Below are 18,671 nucleotides of genomic sequence, written 5' to 3'. Positions count from 1 at the left end.
GAATAAAAGGAGGGAAAAAATCCACCACGTGTTATGCATAACAGAAGGTAAGAACTTCAAGTCACAATTCTCTATGAATATGTTGCTTGTTAATCCCTCCATCAACGGGCCCTAATTGTTAATGGTTCGCTAATCCTTTAAAAGAATATTTTGGCTTATTAGCATATATTTACTCATAAGTTCACCTCTTATCAGATTTCATTACGAGGATCTAGACATGAAAGACAAACAAAAAGTTAGATGGTTATATAAAATATTTCAACCAGCCCACCAAGCTAGAAATTTAATAAAAAAAACAAGATGAAACCTAGAAGACCATTATTTTACGCGAAGATAATGAGAAAACCCATTATCTTATCTAAGAGAACACAATTTATTATTACACAATAAGTTAAGAGCTTTGAAGCCCATCACTACAGAAACTAGGAGGGGTTTTTGGTGTGTCGTATTCATGATCATTCCCGCTATAAACAACTGGCTTAGCCTTTCCTAGTTTTCCCCCTGAACAAAAAATATATTTCATTAGCTCTCTAACTTGAAACATACTTTCCTTGTGAGGCAAATGCATTCCTCACAATGATAATTTAAATCACAGTACTATCCCTGCACAGTAATTAGAAACAAACCCAGAGGAAGACCACTTAAAATGAAATAAAACTTATCACAGTATAGAAGAGGGGTACATTGAGTTGTACCGATGACGACAGAGAAACTGAAATAACAAAGGCCTTAGTTGCTTCACTTCTTTCTCCAGTATTAACTGCTGGTGTCTTATTGCCTTAACAGAGACATGTCTATTAAAAGGAAAGAATATTGGAATTTTTTTTTCTTAAACTTACGATGATACATGTCGATAAACTGAGCTCCTGGAGAAGAAACCATATGAACATCAGAGGAGGTTCATGGAAATAATAACTAGGCTGGCAAAGATATTGCACAAATGAAAAACGTTCTTATTTCGCAGGGATTTCTTTGAAAAAAGATGCGAAATTATCACAAACAGATAATTAAAAATGTTTGTACTTACTATATCAGCATTACTGTAAGGGGTGGTTCATCCATAGTGGATAAACTCAGATTTGCCTTGTACAGGATTTTAATCAGTGAAAAGATATGTTGCACGAGACTTCGCAACAGTAATGAATAAACCCGGAAAAGTATGTTATCCGAAGGTTATCATATCAGGCTAACTACTATGTTTATTCACTGCAACCACATCCTTATACATCAAGAGGGTTTTTGCATTATGCATCCCCTGAAAACTACATACCATATGATACACAAAAACATTACCAAACATCTACCATCAACAAATTTATACTGGCAGATTAGGCTGTAGTTTTACTGTAGCGCATCTAAATCAACAATATAGAAGAGTATCTCCTATACCTGAACATATTTACCATCACTATAAAAGGGATTTTGACGAAGGAAAAATCTATTTCTGGGCTCCGACCCGTGTCGCCCAGTGAACTGCTCCTTTAGCACTATTTCTAAGGTATATAACTGCTATATATCTAAGGTATATAACTGCTATATATTACCAGAGAAAAAAAATAGTGCTAAAGGAGCATTTCACTGGCCGACACGGGTCGGAGCCCAGAAAATACTTATCAACTACTGTACTAACCTGAAAATAAATCCTTACAATCTAAAATCAACTTGTATAAATTGATGAATAAAAAAATGCAATATATACTGCAACTTTTCCAAATCGGAATATCGTAAAAAGACGACTAGAAGCACTTTAAAGCTTTGATGTATGTAACACCATATGTGCTGCAGCATAACTACATGAGGTGCAATGTTCTAAAGAATGAACAATGGGTGGATGCAGCAGGGGGACAGCACATGGTACTTTAATTATACACTGCCTCACCTTTTAAAAAACTCCTTGACTCCTTTAAATTTATTTTGCTTTTCCTGTTTATAAACACGGTGATTAAATATCAAAGAAAAAATATATTATATCTAAAATGTTAAAAAAAAAATCCTAAAATTAAAAATAATTAAGATATGTCATTTAATAAAAATATGGCTCAGAAAATTTCTTTACCATCAGCACCATAGGTAAAGCCTTTAAATACTGTTCAGTACTGAAATCAAGTTCAATTAACGTTTGCATGCAAAAAGAAAAAATAGTTACATTAACTGCTTGACTTGGGTAAAAAAAAAATATTTGTTACCCACTACTTATCTAAAACCATGAAAATAAAGCATTTGTGTATTTTTATAAATGTTCACTGTCATCTTTGATTTATTTTCCATCATAAAATAAGAATATCTCTTCCATGTCATGAATGGATGAAGTGTTCTTACCAAACTTGTAAGAGCAAACAGAAAAAGTTCAAATTTTTCTATCTGTCCAACATTTTATAAACAATGGTCATTTTAGAACTAAACTACGACGCTAAAATACTGTCAGTCTTGAAACAAATTGAAAATTTTAAACAATAAAATTCTAAGTAAAGTATAGTATAATTATAAATTCCTAGTCTCAAAGGCTTTTAGTTTCAAAAGCTTAAAATTAGAACATGGCAAAGTTGACAAAGTTGGACAGCTAGAGACCAAATTAGGAAATAGTTATTTCAAAATTATGTACTAAAACTGAAAAATCATTATAGAACAAGAATTGTTAAATTACCTTCCCACTAAATAAAGAAAATACCAATATTAGAGAAAATAAAGTACAGGGAAAACATGAAATCTGTCCTCGACCATTCTATATGGTACCATGTGGTCTATACAAAAGAACTTGTAGATTGTAAGTTAGTGAATTAATTTATTTCTCTATTTCCTTTCCTTACTGGGCTATTTTTTCCTGTTGGAACCCTTGGGCTTATAGCACTCTGCTTTTCCAACTAGGGTTATAGCTTAGCTAGTAATAATAATAACAATAATAATAATTGTACTACATAAAATACAATCTTAAAAATTATTTCATCTTTTATACTTCATCGAACAACAGGGTTACAAAGACCAAGACCATCTGAACGCACAAATTCGTATTCAAATATTTCCAATAAAATTTTGGAATTTATTCGATTTTGCTTTTAATGAGAACAGTAATTGGATTGTCATAAATATCACCAACTTCACCAGCAAACTATTTGTAAGCGGTCGACGTTCACTGTCACCTAGAGCTTGCGCTCTTCTGAATGACTTTGTGATGCAACTATCGTAGTGGTTTTAAAATTTGTCATGCACTGAGAAGTTGACAAATTGTTACTTGGTCAAGACAGTAACTTTGAGCTAAGGAGTTTCCTTTCTCCTTTCCCTTGTAATGTACAGTACTAGTACCATTAAGTACAATGTTATCTTCGAGACATTTTCATATTTGGAATCTTTAGGGTGTATTTATTTTGTATTTTCTAGCTTTTTCCAACCTTGGTTTAATTATAAGTTTTGTTATCACAGGGGAAGATTAAAAAATTGGCAATCAATCTGCAACTTTATGTATTCAATTTATGACTTATGCCTAATGATTCCTTTTATACTATCTATCATTTTCTATACAACTTCTTTTCACAATAAAGTGACTTCTAACATAAATATTTATACATCTTATGCACCTTTCCATACCTTGACTGTTGTTTTGTGTAAAAGATTTTTTTCTTATAATTCCAAGTTTCATGCATAAGTCCATTGACTGTGGTGATAAAATTTGCCTAATTAGTTTTGACTTTAATGCTGATTTTGACAATATTAATCATGAGGCCATTGTCTTCAAAATTAAGACAGATGGGAGTTTTTTAGTATTATTAAATTCTAAACCAGTAAACCAGTAGATTGTTGAGTAGCTATTGGAGCCCTTGGGCTTGTGGCATGCTGCTTTTCCAACTAGGATTGTGGCTTAGCAAGTAACAATAATAATAGAAAATACTGAAATGTAATATCTGGTATTTCATTCAGGGAAATGTTCTTGGCTCTTACTATTTGTATGATATTCACACATGCTATACCGTTAAGCCCTGAAAACAAATACATGTACAATGCTTGTGCAGATGATGCTAACCTGCGTTGCTAAATCCTCAAAGAGAACTACCTAAAATTAGTGTATCATGCAAATTATGGGGAATAAAATTAAAACCCACACAAAACTTCAAGTATGATTGTAAGAGGATCAACGTTTCTTTAACTACATGTAACCCATGTTACTTTTGAGCAACATTTGGCTTATTTCTTCTTCTTTGGTATATCAAGTCTTTCAGGATTTTGTAGACACGTCTAACATGAAGACATTTTTAATTGCTTTACTCTGCCACATTTTAACCATTGTCCTGTCTGGTCTTGGGCACAAGAGAATCTTAACAAGTTGTACAAAAACTTGTAGTCTATTACATTTCTAATTAATAATTTGGATATTAATCGCTGACATTGTTGTTCAATTAGCTTTGTGCATGATACGTATAAGATTTTACATAATTCTGACCATCATTAACATTCAGATCTTCCCAGACTATACCACCCACTATGTAATACAAAGTACGAAGTTAGTTCTAATAGTTTTGAATTTTCTTTCATAAGCCTCTATACTGTAAAGTATTCTAGAGGTTTCATTCCAGGTGTGACCAAATTGTGGAAGGATCTTTATTCAAATAATTGAATCAGAACTTCAAACTTTGTGCTATTCTGTTAGCAGGTTGACACAAGTGTCATTTCATAGTTTTTATGTTAATGACTACAGAACACAAATGATTTGAAATTTAGTGTAAATTCATCTTTAGAATATTCAATATTATAAGAAAAATAAAATTCCCATAAAAGGTGAATAATTGTTAGTGCCAATAGGACATCCTATTTAAGTGTAATTTAAGCATTTGTGATCATTCTTATACACTTCAAACATACCGACATCTTGACGTTACTTACCTTTGGAAAAATAGCATCCATATCTAGCACCGCAGAGTGTATTTGTTCAGCACAAGGTACAAAAGAGTCCTGACGTCCCTCTTGCGCTGATATAAGTAACTCTTGAATTCTCTTAGTTATTACTTCGGTTTTCCTTACAACCTGAAATTACAACGACAATTAAAAGAAAGTTTCCTGAGATTAGCTTCCTTTCTTTTACAATTCAAATACTCTTAACCCTTTTACCCCCAATGGATGTACTGGTACGTTTCACAAAACTCGTCCACTTACCCACATGGACGTACTGGTACGTCCTTGCAAAAAACTGCTTACATTTTTTTTTGCACATTTTTGATAACTTTATGAGAAACTTCAGGTAATTTCAAAAAGAATGAGACCAACCTGACCTCTCTATGACAAAAATTAAGGCTGTTAGAGCAATTTAAAAAATATACAGTATATTGCAAAATGTGCTTAAAAAATAAAAACCCCTGAGGGTTAAGGGTTGGAAAGTTCCAAATAGCTTGGGGGTAAAAGGGTTAACCTATGCCTTATTGGCAGGAGAGTGAGCAGGGTTACTTGGCACTGCTCCCGACTTGTCACTAACAATCTCGTTAAGGATTTTGACAGCTGTGCTAACTAAGCTAAAGACATTCCCTATTTTAACGGAAAAAAGATTTGTATCCCACAGCTGTGCTAACTAAGCTAAAGACATTCCCTATTTTAACGGAAAAAAGATTTGTATCCCACAGCTGTGCTAACTAAGCTAAAGACATTCCCTATTTTAACGGAAAAAAGATTTGTATCCCACAGCTGTGCTAACTAAGCTAAAGACATTCCCTATTTTAACGGAAAAAAGATTTGTATCCCACAGCTGTGCTAACTAAGCTAAAGACATTCCCTATTTTAACAGAAAAAAGACATAGATGTAGGAGCAATTATGCTTTCATAATTTTGTGAACCTATAAAACATTTGACCAATGCAAAAATACTTGGAAGGATTGGAATAAGAATCAGAGAGCAGAAGGAATAAAGAAAATGTTTGGTATAGTAAAGGGCATAGAACAGATGGATAAAGTATAACATAAAGATGAAAGAGCCGATTCAAAAGCTGGAAATTAAGAAATGATGGACCAACGGAAACTGGAAAAGTTTCAGTTCCATCTTATTACTATTATTATTATTACTAGCCAAGCTACAACCCCAGTTGGAAAAGCAAGATGCTGTAAGCCCAAGGGCTCCAATATGGCCCAGTGAGGAAAGGAAATAAGGAAATAATAAAAGATGAGAACAAGTTAACAATAAATCATTTAGCAATTTTGTTAAAAGCAATGCCAAATAAGTTCTTGAAGAGCTGAGCATAATCTAATTTTGATAATAAACAGTTCAATTAAACTGTTGAGTTAACTGTGGCTGAAAGATTCTGTACTTAATATTAGATCTTATATAATAAAATGCAACTTTTTACTATCCAACAAATACTTAGACTAATAATGTTGAAGATTCTCACAAAAATTCTGTGGTCAAGTATTTGTTCTAAAAAATAGCATTCAGGGCAATTTGTAAAGAATAGACAAAGAATTAAGTTTGATTTTGTGCGTTATTCATTAAATACCCATGGATCAAATGTAACTAATTAGACCAGATATTACTTTAATGGGAATCTTTTATTGCAGAGGACAAAACCATACTCTAAACAGTGGATTTAAACTCTTCACTTGCTCTAATAATATTCATTGGTCAACAAACATTATTTATATATATATAAAAAAGATGAAAAATCATTTCAAGCAATAAGAATATTTCATTTGGCCATAGTGCTTGCAACATCTAAACGTAAATGAGAAGTTTCAAGATATTTGATTATTAAAATAATATTCACTCAACTTGCAAAATGGAAATAACCTGTTAGACAAACAAAATTTCTGATAAAATTTTTGAAGTTACTGACAAAAGACAACTTTCTGTGGTGACTTGTTTTCATCAAATATAGCGGCTGATTGTACTGAAAAACAGTTAATCTTAAAAAAGCAGCAGCATTTTAATATGAAGCTAAATGAATCACTTCATTGGATAATAGTGCTGTAAGTTCTACATCAAATGGAGATTTAAAGCTATAAAAATAAATTACATAGTGTGAACCTCTCTCTTATATGTTTTACTGTATGTTGTCTAGGAGTAAAGGTTAAATTACTGAACTGATAGTATAGGCGAGTGTATGTTTGTATTTTACTTATAATATAGTATTACTTCTAATACTATACTGGAAGAAATTTTTCTGTTTACATTTAGTGATTCAAATATCATATTGGTTCTGACTGGGAACACAGGTAAACGATTGTTGTGAATGTCTATAAATATGAAGCAATGGCACCAGAAAAATAGGGAAAAAAAGTATAAAATAGAAATGAATATGCATTATAGTAAGTCAAAACACAAAAGGAATATTTACAGAACCTACTACAGAAGTACTGAAACTGGGAGGAAATGTTGAAAAAAATAATCCACATTAACAATTCTATGTTCTGTTTAATGACAAAGAAATTAACAACATATATAGCCATCAGAGTGAAGAAAATACAACACTGTAGTACTGTACCAATGACAAGCAAAGAGGGTACTGTATGCCTTATATTGTAGTTTCTATTAGGGCAACTGACACAAATACCAAAACATGCGATTTATTAGAATCATGCATGCAGTAGATACCAGAAAGATTCAACAAGTTAGCAATGTTATTAAATAATAATATACTACCTAGAGTGATGAGTGCTTCGGAGTTTTAAAAAATTACGACAAAGTTTTTCAAGGATTGGAAATTATTCCTATATTGTAAACCAGTAATTTATGGAACTAAAAAGAAGAGAGAGGGTGTATAGATGAGCTGGTAATGACAGCAGAATCAGAGGAAGATTTCATAGATGTGTTAGAATGATTGGCCATGGGTACACATTATGTAAAGATGATATTAAAAGGGAGTAACAACACTACTAGTTACTGTACTAATTATTTCTCATTTTGACTTTTTTGATGTTTGAAAAAAAAAAAAAAAAAAGGCAACCAATATCCACTCACCAGGTAGTGAATATATTTACTGTTTTTCAAAAGGTTTTGTTCTTCTCTGTCAATACTTATGATGGAAAATACTCCTCTGTAGAAATGCCCAATATGATTTGTAATTCATTATTCCCTTTGAGGATTTGTTTATTATCTTTGAAATATCTTTCCGTTCAGATCGTCTCTCTGTCCCTTCCTCTGCCTACTTGAAAAAATAATTCTAGCTACCCATTAGGTCTTTTTTTTTTTTTGTTGAAAATAGGGTCCCTCAATTTTTTTTTTTTTTTATCCTAAGGGTGCTTATTATTATTATTATTAATAATAATATTATTATTATCATTTGAACATGATGAGTTGTCTTGCTATCTTCAGGGTTTTTTATTTCTATTCTTTGGTATATCATGATATTACTTATCCCTTCAAGTTGCCCCATTGTGGCTTCTAAATTCTTCTTTGCTCATTACAACTCATCATAATTACTGTTTCCTATCTCATTGCATTAGTGAAAGGCAAATGCTAACACCTCGACATCAGTGCATTGAAGACACACAAATCTCTGTAATTCTGGATGTCTACGGATCATTACACTTGGTGCCAACTTCCATCCCTTAGTTTAGTTCATCCTTATATTCTTCCTTACCCTAATGTGGGATCTTTTTGTATAAGAGTTTTAAACACGTAAAAGAAATTCTTCAATTTTTTAGTCCCGGAGTTAGTGTATATGTAGTGTTCTTTATTAGAATTTTTAATGTTTCACAGACTGCTCATTGTATTATTGATATTCTCAATGTTACTAAATTCTAATCTGGGTATATTTTGCTTGGCTAATGTTTTATTTGGCACCAGTACTTGCTGTGTAAACTTTCACTAACATTGATAGAGTAGTATAGTGAGGTAACAAAGTCAGTGAGGTTATCCTTTGCAAGCCAGTTGGTGACAGACTGATGTATCAGTGTACCTGTGAGGAGTTGCCAGGAAGAGCCTATAATGCATCCACATATAGGACAAATCTCATAACTTGTGCGCTGTAAAAACAAGTGCATACTGAAAAATGTGTGTACTTTCTGTAAATATTGGGTTAAGAAAGTGGCCAATGTGGTTTGAGTCCCGCTCAAACTCGTTAGTTTCTTTGGTCGCTGCAACCTTACCATACTTATGAGATAAGGATGGGGGGTTTGAGAACGTCTATAGGTCTATCTGTTGAGTTATCAGCAGCCATTGCCTGGCCCTCCTTGTTTCTAGCTTAGGTAGGGAGGGGGCTTGGGCACTGATCATATGTATATATGGTCAGTCTCTAGGCATTGTCCTGCTTGATAGGGCAATGTCACTGTCCCTTGCCGCTGCCATTCATGAGCGGCCTTTAAACCTTAAAATATATAAAAAACTGAACATACTGTACACAAGGGTCTTTCGGATGTGTTCTTAGACTTATCAATGAATAGAAAATAAACTCTTCCCATGCTCTTCACACTTTGTCATGCAGCCTACTGAGAGGGAAATCCTTCTTGCTCTAAGAATGATAAAGATCAACATAAGAATAGCGAAGAGTTCACTCTCGCAAGACTCCTACTCCACATATTTCCATTCCCATGGCTTTGCCTCCTACACGCGAGAGATATTGTCCGGCGCACAAGCTTTTGCATACTGCACGATGGGACACTTTCATCGATGATCACGAGGGAGACTCTGCAAACCTTGCTGATGGACTTCAAGCACTTTATGCAAGGTTGGAACAATGGTCGCCTCTTCTCCTGTTCCCTCTATTGCACTGTTACCTTCCTCCCAAATGCACTGCCTCTACCTCTTTAGCTATAAACACTGCTCTTATGGAATAGATAGAGGTTCTTCAGGAGAAGCAATGCTGCAAGAGCAGATCTTGGTGAAGTATTAAACGCAGCTGTTACCCAAAATCATTTTTGCTTCATGGTGGGAATGCCAAATTCCAGATTGAATGGGAGCACTACACAGTAAGATATCTTCTATCATAACCTTCTCCTCCAGAAAAAATCTTCCCAAGAAAAAACCACAGACGAAGATTGCTGGGAAGAGAAACTGGAAGAAAAAGTCACGCTCCTCTGAGCCTCTGATTTGGGATGACACCTTCAGTGAAGACCTGTTCTCTAGACGTCCTCAAGTCAGTACAGGCCCTAGGGACATTAGTATTCAAGTTTGACAAGGTCAAGAAAGCGACATTCCATCCAAGCGAGGAGGAGGAGAAGCCAATGCGGATCTAGATATTCTACAGACTTGAAGATCAGACCCTTTATCAGTTCCCCACACTGTGGTGCTAGCTTGATAGCTTTCTTAGCCCTTAATTTAGGACAGAAATATCTCTTATAGTGATTTGGCTTCTTCTTGTAGGGAGAAAAAGACAGCTACCTTTATGCCAAAGGAAGGAATCCTCCAAAAAAATACAGTTCAGGAGATGAAGAAAGTCCTTCACCAGATGCTTTACATGACAGGCCCTCTCTAAAAGAATGATATCCACCTATGGTTTGTACCTCCTTGCTGGCTGCTCTATTCCAATTATGTCTGCTCTTGAGCATGAGGCACTGGCAACCACGCGGGTGGCGTCCAACTCCTTTCTGAACTAAGATAACCTTCAAGAAACTCGAAATATCACCGAGTCTTTTTAGCACCACATGACAAATCATAATTTGTAGATGTGAAGGTCTGACTATTTGAACTGCTTTCAAACAGGGGCTTGTGAAACCACAGAAGTAGACTTTGGAGGTAAAGCATCATCTAGAGAAGTGGTCCTCCTTGACAGGAGCATTGGGGCATTGACATGCCCTGGTCTAGATCAGTCCCCAGGATATGAGCCCTGGTCTAGATCAGTCCCCAGGATATGAGATAAGTTCATACAGAGGATTAAGAGCTATGGGGTATGTTCCCCATCCCAGAACAAGGAGATTATATGGGGTTGACAGGTTACATCTTACTCATGGGGAAGCTCTTTAAAGCAACAGAAGTTTTTGTCCAAGATGTTCTGGCCATGTTTTCTATACAAGGAATCTGATAATCTTCTAACAGGGAAGAGTTGGTTCTCAGTGTTAGTTGAGTTACATTTAAGAGTTTATGGAGTTGACTGGGTCTGATGGAAAATGGTGTTGAATGACTAAAAAACATCTCAAGGATCAAATAATTTCCTAGTAGATGAGTCACTCCAAATAGTTACTAGATATGAGTACAAGTATTAGAGTGGCTTACACATTTTCTTCTATACAGAGTTGTTGGGGAAGACTTAAAAGCTCCAAAACATATTTTGAATCCTGTAACATCATAGTAGCTCTGACATGTTTTACCTAGATTGTTGATGTACCCCAATCCCTTCAGCGACACTTAAAATACTTGAGAGGAAGAATGGACTTTACCTATATGCAACTCAGCTCTTCGTTATCACTCCAATCTCAGGCACGATAAAGTATAACACTTATGTTTGCATTTTATATAGAGAAATACTAACAAATCTACTGATATACAAGTTAAAGCTTCCTCTATAACTATACATACTATCAACTGTACATACATACATACATATACCAAGGCACTTCCCCCAATTCTGGGGGGTAGCCGACATCAACAAATGAAACAAAAACAAAAAAAGGGGACCTCTACTCTCTACGTTCCTCCAGCCTAACAAAGCTGTACTTAAGTAAAAAAATTGAAGACTGTAAAGTTCAATTCAAAGCAATTGGCAATATATAAATGGCTAAAAGACATCTTTATGCTACTACTTATCCTAAATGCTCTACAAATACGCAAACTAAGCTCTTGCTTTTAACAAACCTCTTCCTGAGAAGGCAATGACTGGGTTGGATTTAGAGGTGTGGTTTCTGTTGGCTCCAAGCTAGGGCTTCTCATTCGAGTATTATCATATTCTCCTGACATACGCTGAAAGATGTATCAAATTATTAATTTAAGTATAAAACCTAAAAATTCAACAGTTAAATATTAGCAAAAAAATTCAAAACATTTTACTTGCACACTGTAAATACCTAAGAACATTTTTGCAAGTATATCAAAATGATAATTTTGTTATCCTCGATGGAGGATATAGTGAAGGAAAGAAGGATCGTTCACTTCTTGGGATGAACCTTTATCCCACACACTATGTAGTGATGAAGGACTCGATTCACAAAGACCTATGAGGCCTCCTCTCTCAGAGAGACCTTCAGACTTCAGAAAAGCTAATCAATTAGACCCTTTCCCTCTCCCAGAGGACTAGAAAACAAACCTGGGAGATAAACTCAGCAACATTGCCAAGTGAGAAGCCTACATCAATTGGAGACACTCGCACTCATCATTAAAGGGGATAGTATTGCGGGGAAGAAAGTAGCCATATAAGTCAGTTTCCAGCAAAGTCATCTTTCTTGCGTTTCTTCTTTCATTTACTTCCTTCAAAAGTTATTACACTTTGGCTCCCACCTTGTTTACTGTGTTTAATAACAATAACCATTTCTTCTGTCAGAGCTAATTTGTTACCTTTTTTTAAAGCTTGTTATCATAATAGGAACAAAGTGACATCCAGGGTGGACCATACAACCTCCAGAGGAACCCTACCAGGGTGGATCAATACTGTTATTTTCCAAATAAACAACAGGTCAAGATATACAATAAGTGCCCTAAAAGTCATCAGCCTATCAAGATTGGACGCAGCACCCAGAGGCAAATTTTACATGAATGTTTTTCAAGTGCTTAGTTACAGCACATATTTCAGTGAATAAATGCCAAAAAAATTCTAGCTTCCATCAAAATCAGTAAGCAGTCAAACCTTGATAACCCTTCATAAAGTGGTCTAGACAGGATGTTAAGTTAGAAACCAAGGGGAAAAAAAAGATAAGGTCAAGTCAATGTCTGGATCATCTGAATTAGCTCTGGCAGTGTGGTTTTATGTCAGGATAGAAAACAACCCACTGTTATCCTTGCTTAACGAAAGCCACTATTGCGTCAAAATGCTGGACCATGCAGGGAGAGGGGCAGACTATTTACGATAATATCGAATAAAGGTTTTGTTGTCATGGAGACACCACACCATTCTCCAATTATATAGTATGCAGAGTTCTCACTAACTAGAGTATGCCCAATTTCTATATACCTGCTGCATTACTAAGAGACCACCATTCTGAAGGAAGATCACAGGAACAATTAAGGTAACTATCAGTATCTCAGAGAGATGGGTAAGATTTATGGAAATTAACGGCAATAGCTAATCCAAAGACTCAGTAAAGATTCATCTGCTACCATTGTTTCTGTATCTAGGCAATGAAGTAGATGTCTCCTAAAGCTCAACTCAAAGACCTGCCATAGCAAATCCTGTATCCAATCGCATCATAAAAACTGTGGAGAAGCTTTATAAGTCTTGGACATACAGAGCTGGGATTGAAAAGGCCATTTCATGCTGAGGTGGAACTGGGGGGAAACACAGCAATTGCACTTTGTAGCTTAAGTAAGAAAAAGGATACCAAACAAAAAGGAAGAAATGTTGGGGAAATGATATAGTAAAAAGATAAAAATCAGGCACAGCTAGGGATTGAGGACATGTTGCAAAGACCATTAAAGTAAAGCCTAAAATAATCGGCATTAGATGCTCTGACAGCATCTATCTCTATGGGGGTAAACACTGGAACGCAGCTGCCCATATGTGCAAGATATACTTCAGGAAGGGGGCATTGCCCAGCCTGACCAATGGTGATGCAGATCCAACTGCGCCATATATGCATACTGTAGTTATCAAAGAGGGAGTAGGAGGAATTTAGGATAACACAAGGTATGGGAAGTTAATAGATGGATGTGGGATATACTGTAAAGGGAACAGTAGGAGAATGGGAAATATGGTGTTTGGTCCCAGTCATCCACACAACCCACAATAACAATCTAAGGCCTCAGTGCAGACCAACCAGTCCTAGCCCAACCCAACTTATTCTGTTTAGCTTAACAATGTGACACAAAGAAACAATCTTTATCCTACTAAAATGTAGTCGTCACAGGAAAAACTATACTTTTGTAAAATTTGGGATTCATAACCTATTTACCACATATTGCAATGAAATCTTATCAACAATATTAACGTCTGCAATAGTAATAATGACCATATTATATAACTCGGAAGTATCATATACTATATACAAATTTTGGTCCTGTATCATCTAATGTTCATACGGAAAGACATATCAATTAGCAGTATTATCTTACTGGCTGTTGGACAATGGAATGGATGCTTTTTTGTTAAAATCATTCATGAGTACAATGTGCATTATTAATAATTATATGCTTGATCCAAATAAGGTAATATATTCATAGATTGATAGAGCCTGATTAATAACAACATAACTTGTGTGAAGTATTTACATCTTAAAACATTACAGGTCTATATTATAGTATGGTATTCCTTTACACAGTAATATTCTACTCTCCCAATGTTTAGCCCCTACAGTAAGTTTTTCAAGTTGCACTAAAATTTTCGACCCCACACCATATAAAAAATTTCGTGACTTTACTTGAACAGAAACACTGTGATTAAATCAATTTTTTCTATACAGTACATATGAAGATCAGACAAGCCGTTCTCACTTCCTCATTATCGTGACATAATTACAACTGTGCGCGCACAAAGTACAGGTAAAAAAACAGGCCACCAGGATGAACTAAAGGGAATATTTAAGTCTGAATATGATGAGAAGGAATGAGTGATAAAGTATGATAGTAGATGCAGAAGCCACGATGACAACAATTTGGAATGGCCAGAAAATCACAACACAAGGAAATAGAGGATGAACTAGACCAGACCGGAATTCAAGAACTTAAACACAATACAGTGGAGTGAAACCATTTCATGTCTATCCCTGTAAAGGGGGAATATGACAAAAACTTCAATGATAACTATAATAAATCTTTAAACACACACACACAAGAATTATTAGAAAGTATCCTAACTGACAGAGGATACATATACTGGTCTTGTTAATACTTTAATGAATTCAGTACAGGATTATCATTACCAAATAAAATATTGCAAGCGAAGTACTGTAACGCAAACAAATCAATCTCTGTCTCAAATGAGCTAGGTATTACATAACACTATAAATGGGTGCATGGTTTTCTATAGAACCATATTCAATAATAGTACGGTAAATAATTAGTGCTACTGTACTTACAACTGTCGCCATCTGGTAGGAGGAAGTTCGGGCTTGATCCATATGATGACTCGGGCCAGAGGCATTCGGAGGGCCCTGACGAGCTTCAAACATACTAAAGGGTCTCTGGGATGGGACTCGACTAGTGCAAGTTGTACGCATATTTACCTGAATCATAGTAATGTTAACCTACTAGTTATCTTCAAACATACATACTTATCAACTCAGATTAGCAGTACATTAAAATCAACATGCTTGCACACAAATTTCAAATACTCATACAAATTACTGTGAGGGTAACCCCCAAAATACCTGAGGATCAACATCTCCGTTATACAGAGACTGTGACATGGCAGAAGACAACAAAGATGGTGGTGGGGTGGAGTGAGTTGGAGGTCCTAACCCACTGCTTCCACTGTTGTACATTGACCGCAAACTGATGTTTTCTTGTTGTAGACTCTTTACCTAAATTAACGTATGCACAGAACAAAAATATAAATCACAGTTCATTAACTGAAACTAAATCAATATTACAAGAGAAAACAGGTTACTAAAAAGGTATCCATTAAGAAATTTAGATTTCAAAAAGTTATAGAAACTGCAATATACAGTAATACAATAAAAATATAGAAATACACATGGAAGTTAGGTCCTCTAGCATAAAAAATCCCTATACAGTACCTTGTAGCTAATGACAAATCATACAATACAGTATATTTCTACATGTCTCAGTACAATGAAGAAATTGATTCAGCTTGACTTTGCATCTAAATTCTAGTGTTAAAATTACATTAAAGTACTATGAAAGGAATCACAATCACCTAAGAAAATTTTACTTCTCAAGCAGATGATGTATTTATTGTATACTTAGTAATATTTTCCTTATTTTTAAAGCCTGGATGTTAACCCTTTTACCCCCAGGCTCTTTGGAAATTTGCAACCTGTAACCCCCAAGGGGTTATTTTTTCCCCAGCACATTTTGCAGTATATTTTTTTCAAATTGCTCTAACAGCCTTAATTTTTGTCATAGAGAGGTCAGGTTGGTCTCATTTCTCTTGGAAAATGCCTGAATTTTAAAAAATAATTATCAAAAATATGAAAAAAAAAAAATTTTATAGCATTTTTTTGCAAGGACGTACCGGTACGTCCATGGGGGTAAAGGGATGGGTTTTGTGAAACGTACCAGTACGTCCTTTGGGGGTAAAAGGGTTAAGAGTAAATGTTTAGTGAACTAATGGAACTTTATTTACAGTATTCTCATACTGTATTATCAATGGGTCTCAAATCTCATATTTATTCATCTTTTAAAAGTCTCTACAAAAAATCCAGCTGATCATAATCTAAGAAATTTTTATTCTTTTTATTTTTAGTTTAAGTTTTTAACATGTGATGGCATCCAAAATACCAAATGCAAAGAAATAACACAATAAGAACTACACTGGATGTCCCAGACAATACTTTATACCCAAATACTAATCAGAAAGATGTCAATTGTGTAACATTTTCTACATGCGATGTTTAACCCTTTTACCCCCAATGGACGTACTGGTACGTTTCACAAAACTCATCCCTTTACCCCCATGGATGTAACGGTACGTCCTTGCAAAAAACTGCTATTTACATTTTTTTGGCATATTTTTGATAATTTTATGAGAAACTTCAGGCATTTTCCAAAAGAATGAGACCAACCTGACCTCTCTATGACAAAAACTAAGGCTGTTAGAGCAATCAAAAAATATATATATACTGCAAAATGTGCTTAAAAAAAAAAACGCCTGGGGGTTAAGGGTTGGAAAGTAGCTTGGGGGTAAAAGGGTTAATGAACTACCACTCCAAACTGATCATACAACTACCTAATTAATATAATGGACATTGTAATAAATCTATAATCTAACATTGATAAAAATTCACAGCCAAGAAGATAATAACTAAACTAATATTTTTAGCATTAACTCTTCAAATCATACTTACAGTAGAGCTAAGCTCGTTCAACTTGTGGCGCATTTCTGCATTATTGCATTGTAATTCCTGTATTTTAGCTTCACTCGTTTCCAGCTTTTCTTTCATCTGAAGGTACGTCTCGAGACTGATTTCCGATTCCATCTGGGGAGAGTCTTGATCGAAGAACTGAAAAGATGAGCGATAATATAATAATGGTTAACCAGCTAAGTAATACATTTTTTTTGTATGTGATTTTATCTTAGTAAACTGGAATGTTTACAATTGCTTGTTACAGCGTAATCATTACGATGTACAATACAGACAAACTTTGACAAATCATTAAAAATATTTGTGAATAAAAACTTGAAGTTCAGTAATAGCATAAACTAGTTAAGTAAATTACATACATACATATACCAAGGCACTTCCCCCAATTTTGGAGGGTAGCCGACATCAACAAATGAAACAAAACAAAAAGGGGACCTCTAATGTAGCTCAGTAAACACTATGATAGGCTACTGCAAATAATTTTTAAAAGGAAGTAATTTTTTTTTTCAAACACTCCCATCACTCATATTTGCTGTCACCTGAGGTCTTTGAATATCCCCAAGACACTGTGCACTCAACATATGGAAGATCAGTAATAGCCCACTGCAGGCAATACCAGGAGCCCCATGTACCTACCAATTATCTACCTCATTTCTCATCTGATCAATTTAAAATTTAAACAAGAGAACCAAGCTGTTGAATATTCATTGCTCTTATCGTCCAAAAGATCTACGCATTGTGGGCAACAATGGGCTAACTAAAGAACAATCAATGCCAAAGCAAGGGTCACACAATGAGAGAGAACTGACAGTGTTCAAAAATAACATTCATCGTGCTTATACAATATCTCCTTAAATTACTAATGGAAGACACACCCAAGTATCATTCAAATCTAAATATATCAAAGACCAGCAATAAATAGAAATTGCGAGTAACATCCGCTGTATGATTGGCTCATGACGGAAATAATCTGAATCATTGTTATTGTTTTTTTTACTTTTTGCTTTCACTCACCTCTTGGTACACAACAGATGACAAGAGATAACTTTTTTCATTTCTATTCATAAGTAATCAAGTTAGCGTAAGGTAAAGTTTGTGGAAACACAATCTACTTTATATGTAATACGTACACATCAAAAACTCCTAAGTCCACTTCAAACATACTTTAAATGAATGGAAAAGAAACCTTCATCTTCGTCTTTAACTGTTACCAATATCTATATATCTATACTGTATGGGGTTGCTGTTTCTTAGCCTTTTTACACACGTCATCTCAAGAGTCGTAAACATCCCTAGATAAGGGATTTCTTTGAAACCATCCCTAGACAAAGGTAGTTCAAATATTCCCCTTACTTGTGTTTAGTCCCTGCTTCCAATCACCCCTATCAAACTTCAGCAAATATTTTTCTTTCAGTCTTTCCTTCAATCTGTCATCTGTTTGGTTATCTTACCATTTGAACTCTAGTCATCCCTTTCTCCTCCTTCCATCTACATCCATGTTCATGACCCTTTCATTATCATGGTTCTCTCTTCTCTTCATATAACAAGAACAAAATGCTAAACAGTAGTCTTATTTGATGAAGCTTCTTCAATACTTTTGCTACTTTGACTATTCCTCTGATGGAATAATTTTTTATC

General features: G+C 34.8%; 1 protein-coding gene across 3 annotated transcripts in view; it reads right to left on the bottom strand.

The window, feature by feature from the left end:
- Git (ARF GTPase-activating protein GIT1) overlaps positions 1 to 18,671 on the bottom strand; it is an 80,008-nt gene that overhangs the window by 9,111 nt on the left and 52,226 nt on the right. For 2 of the 3 annotated variants that reach the window (XM_068367685.1, XM_068367687.1), the window contains 5 exons: positions 17,016 to 17,171; positions 15,357 to 15,509; positions 15,066 to 15,212; positions 11,698 to 11,802; positions 4,873 to 5,013 (listed from right to left, as the gene is read on the bottom strand). In XM_068367685.1, coding sequence (XP_068223786.1) covers positions 4,873 to 5,013; positions 11,698 to 11,802; positions 15,066 to 15,212; positions 15,357 to 15,509; positions 17,016 to 17,171 — 702 coding nt within the window. The remainder of the gene's footprint in view (positions 1 to 4,872; positions 5,014 to 11,697; positions 11,803 to 15,065; positions 15,213 to 15,356; positions 15,510 to 17,015; positions 17,172 to 18,671) is intronic. The other variant, XM_068367686.1, reaches the window with a different exon arrangement.

The sequence above is a fragment of the Palaemon carinicauda genome, unplaced genomic scaffold (genome assembly GCF_036898095.1).
Source record: "Palaemon carinicauda isolate YSFRI2023 unplaced genomic scaffold, ASM3689809v2 scaffold105, whole genome shotgun sequence".
NCBI lineage: Eukaryota > Metazoa > Arthropoda > Malacostraca > Decapoda > Palaemonidae > Palaemon > Palaemon carinicauda.
The sequence above is the reverse complement of the archived record's forward strand: the minus strand, read 5'-3'. Positions and strand labels throughout refer to the sequence as shown.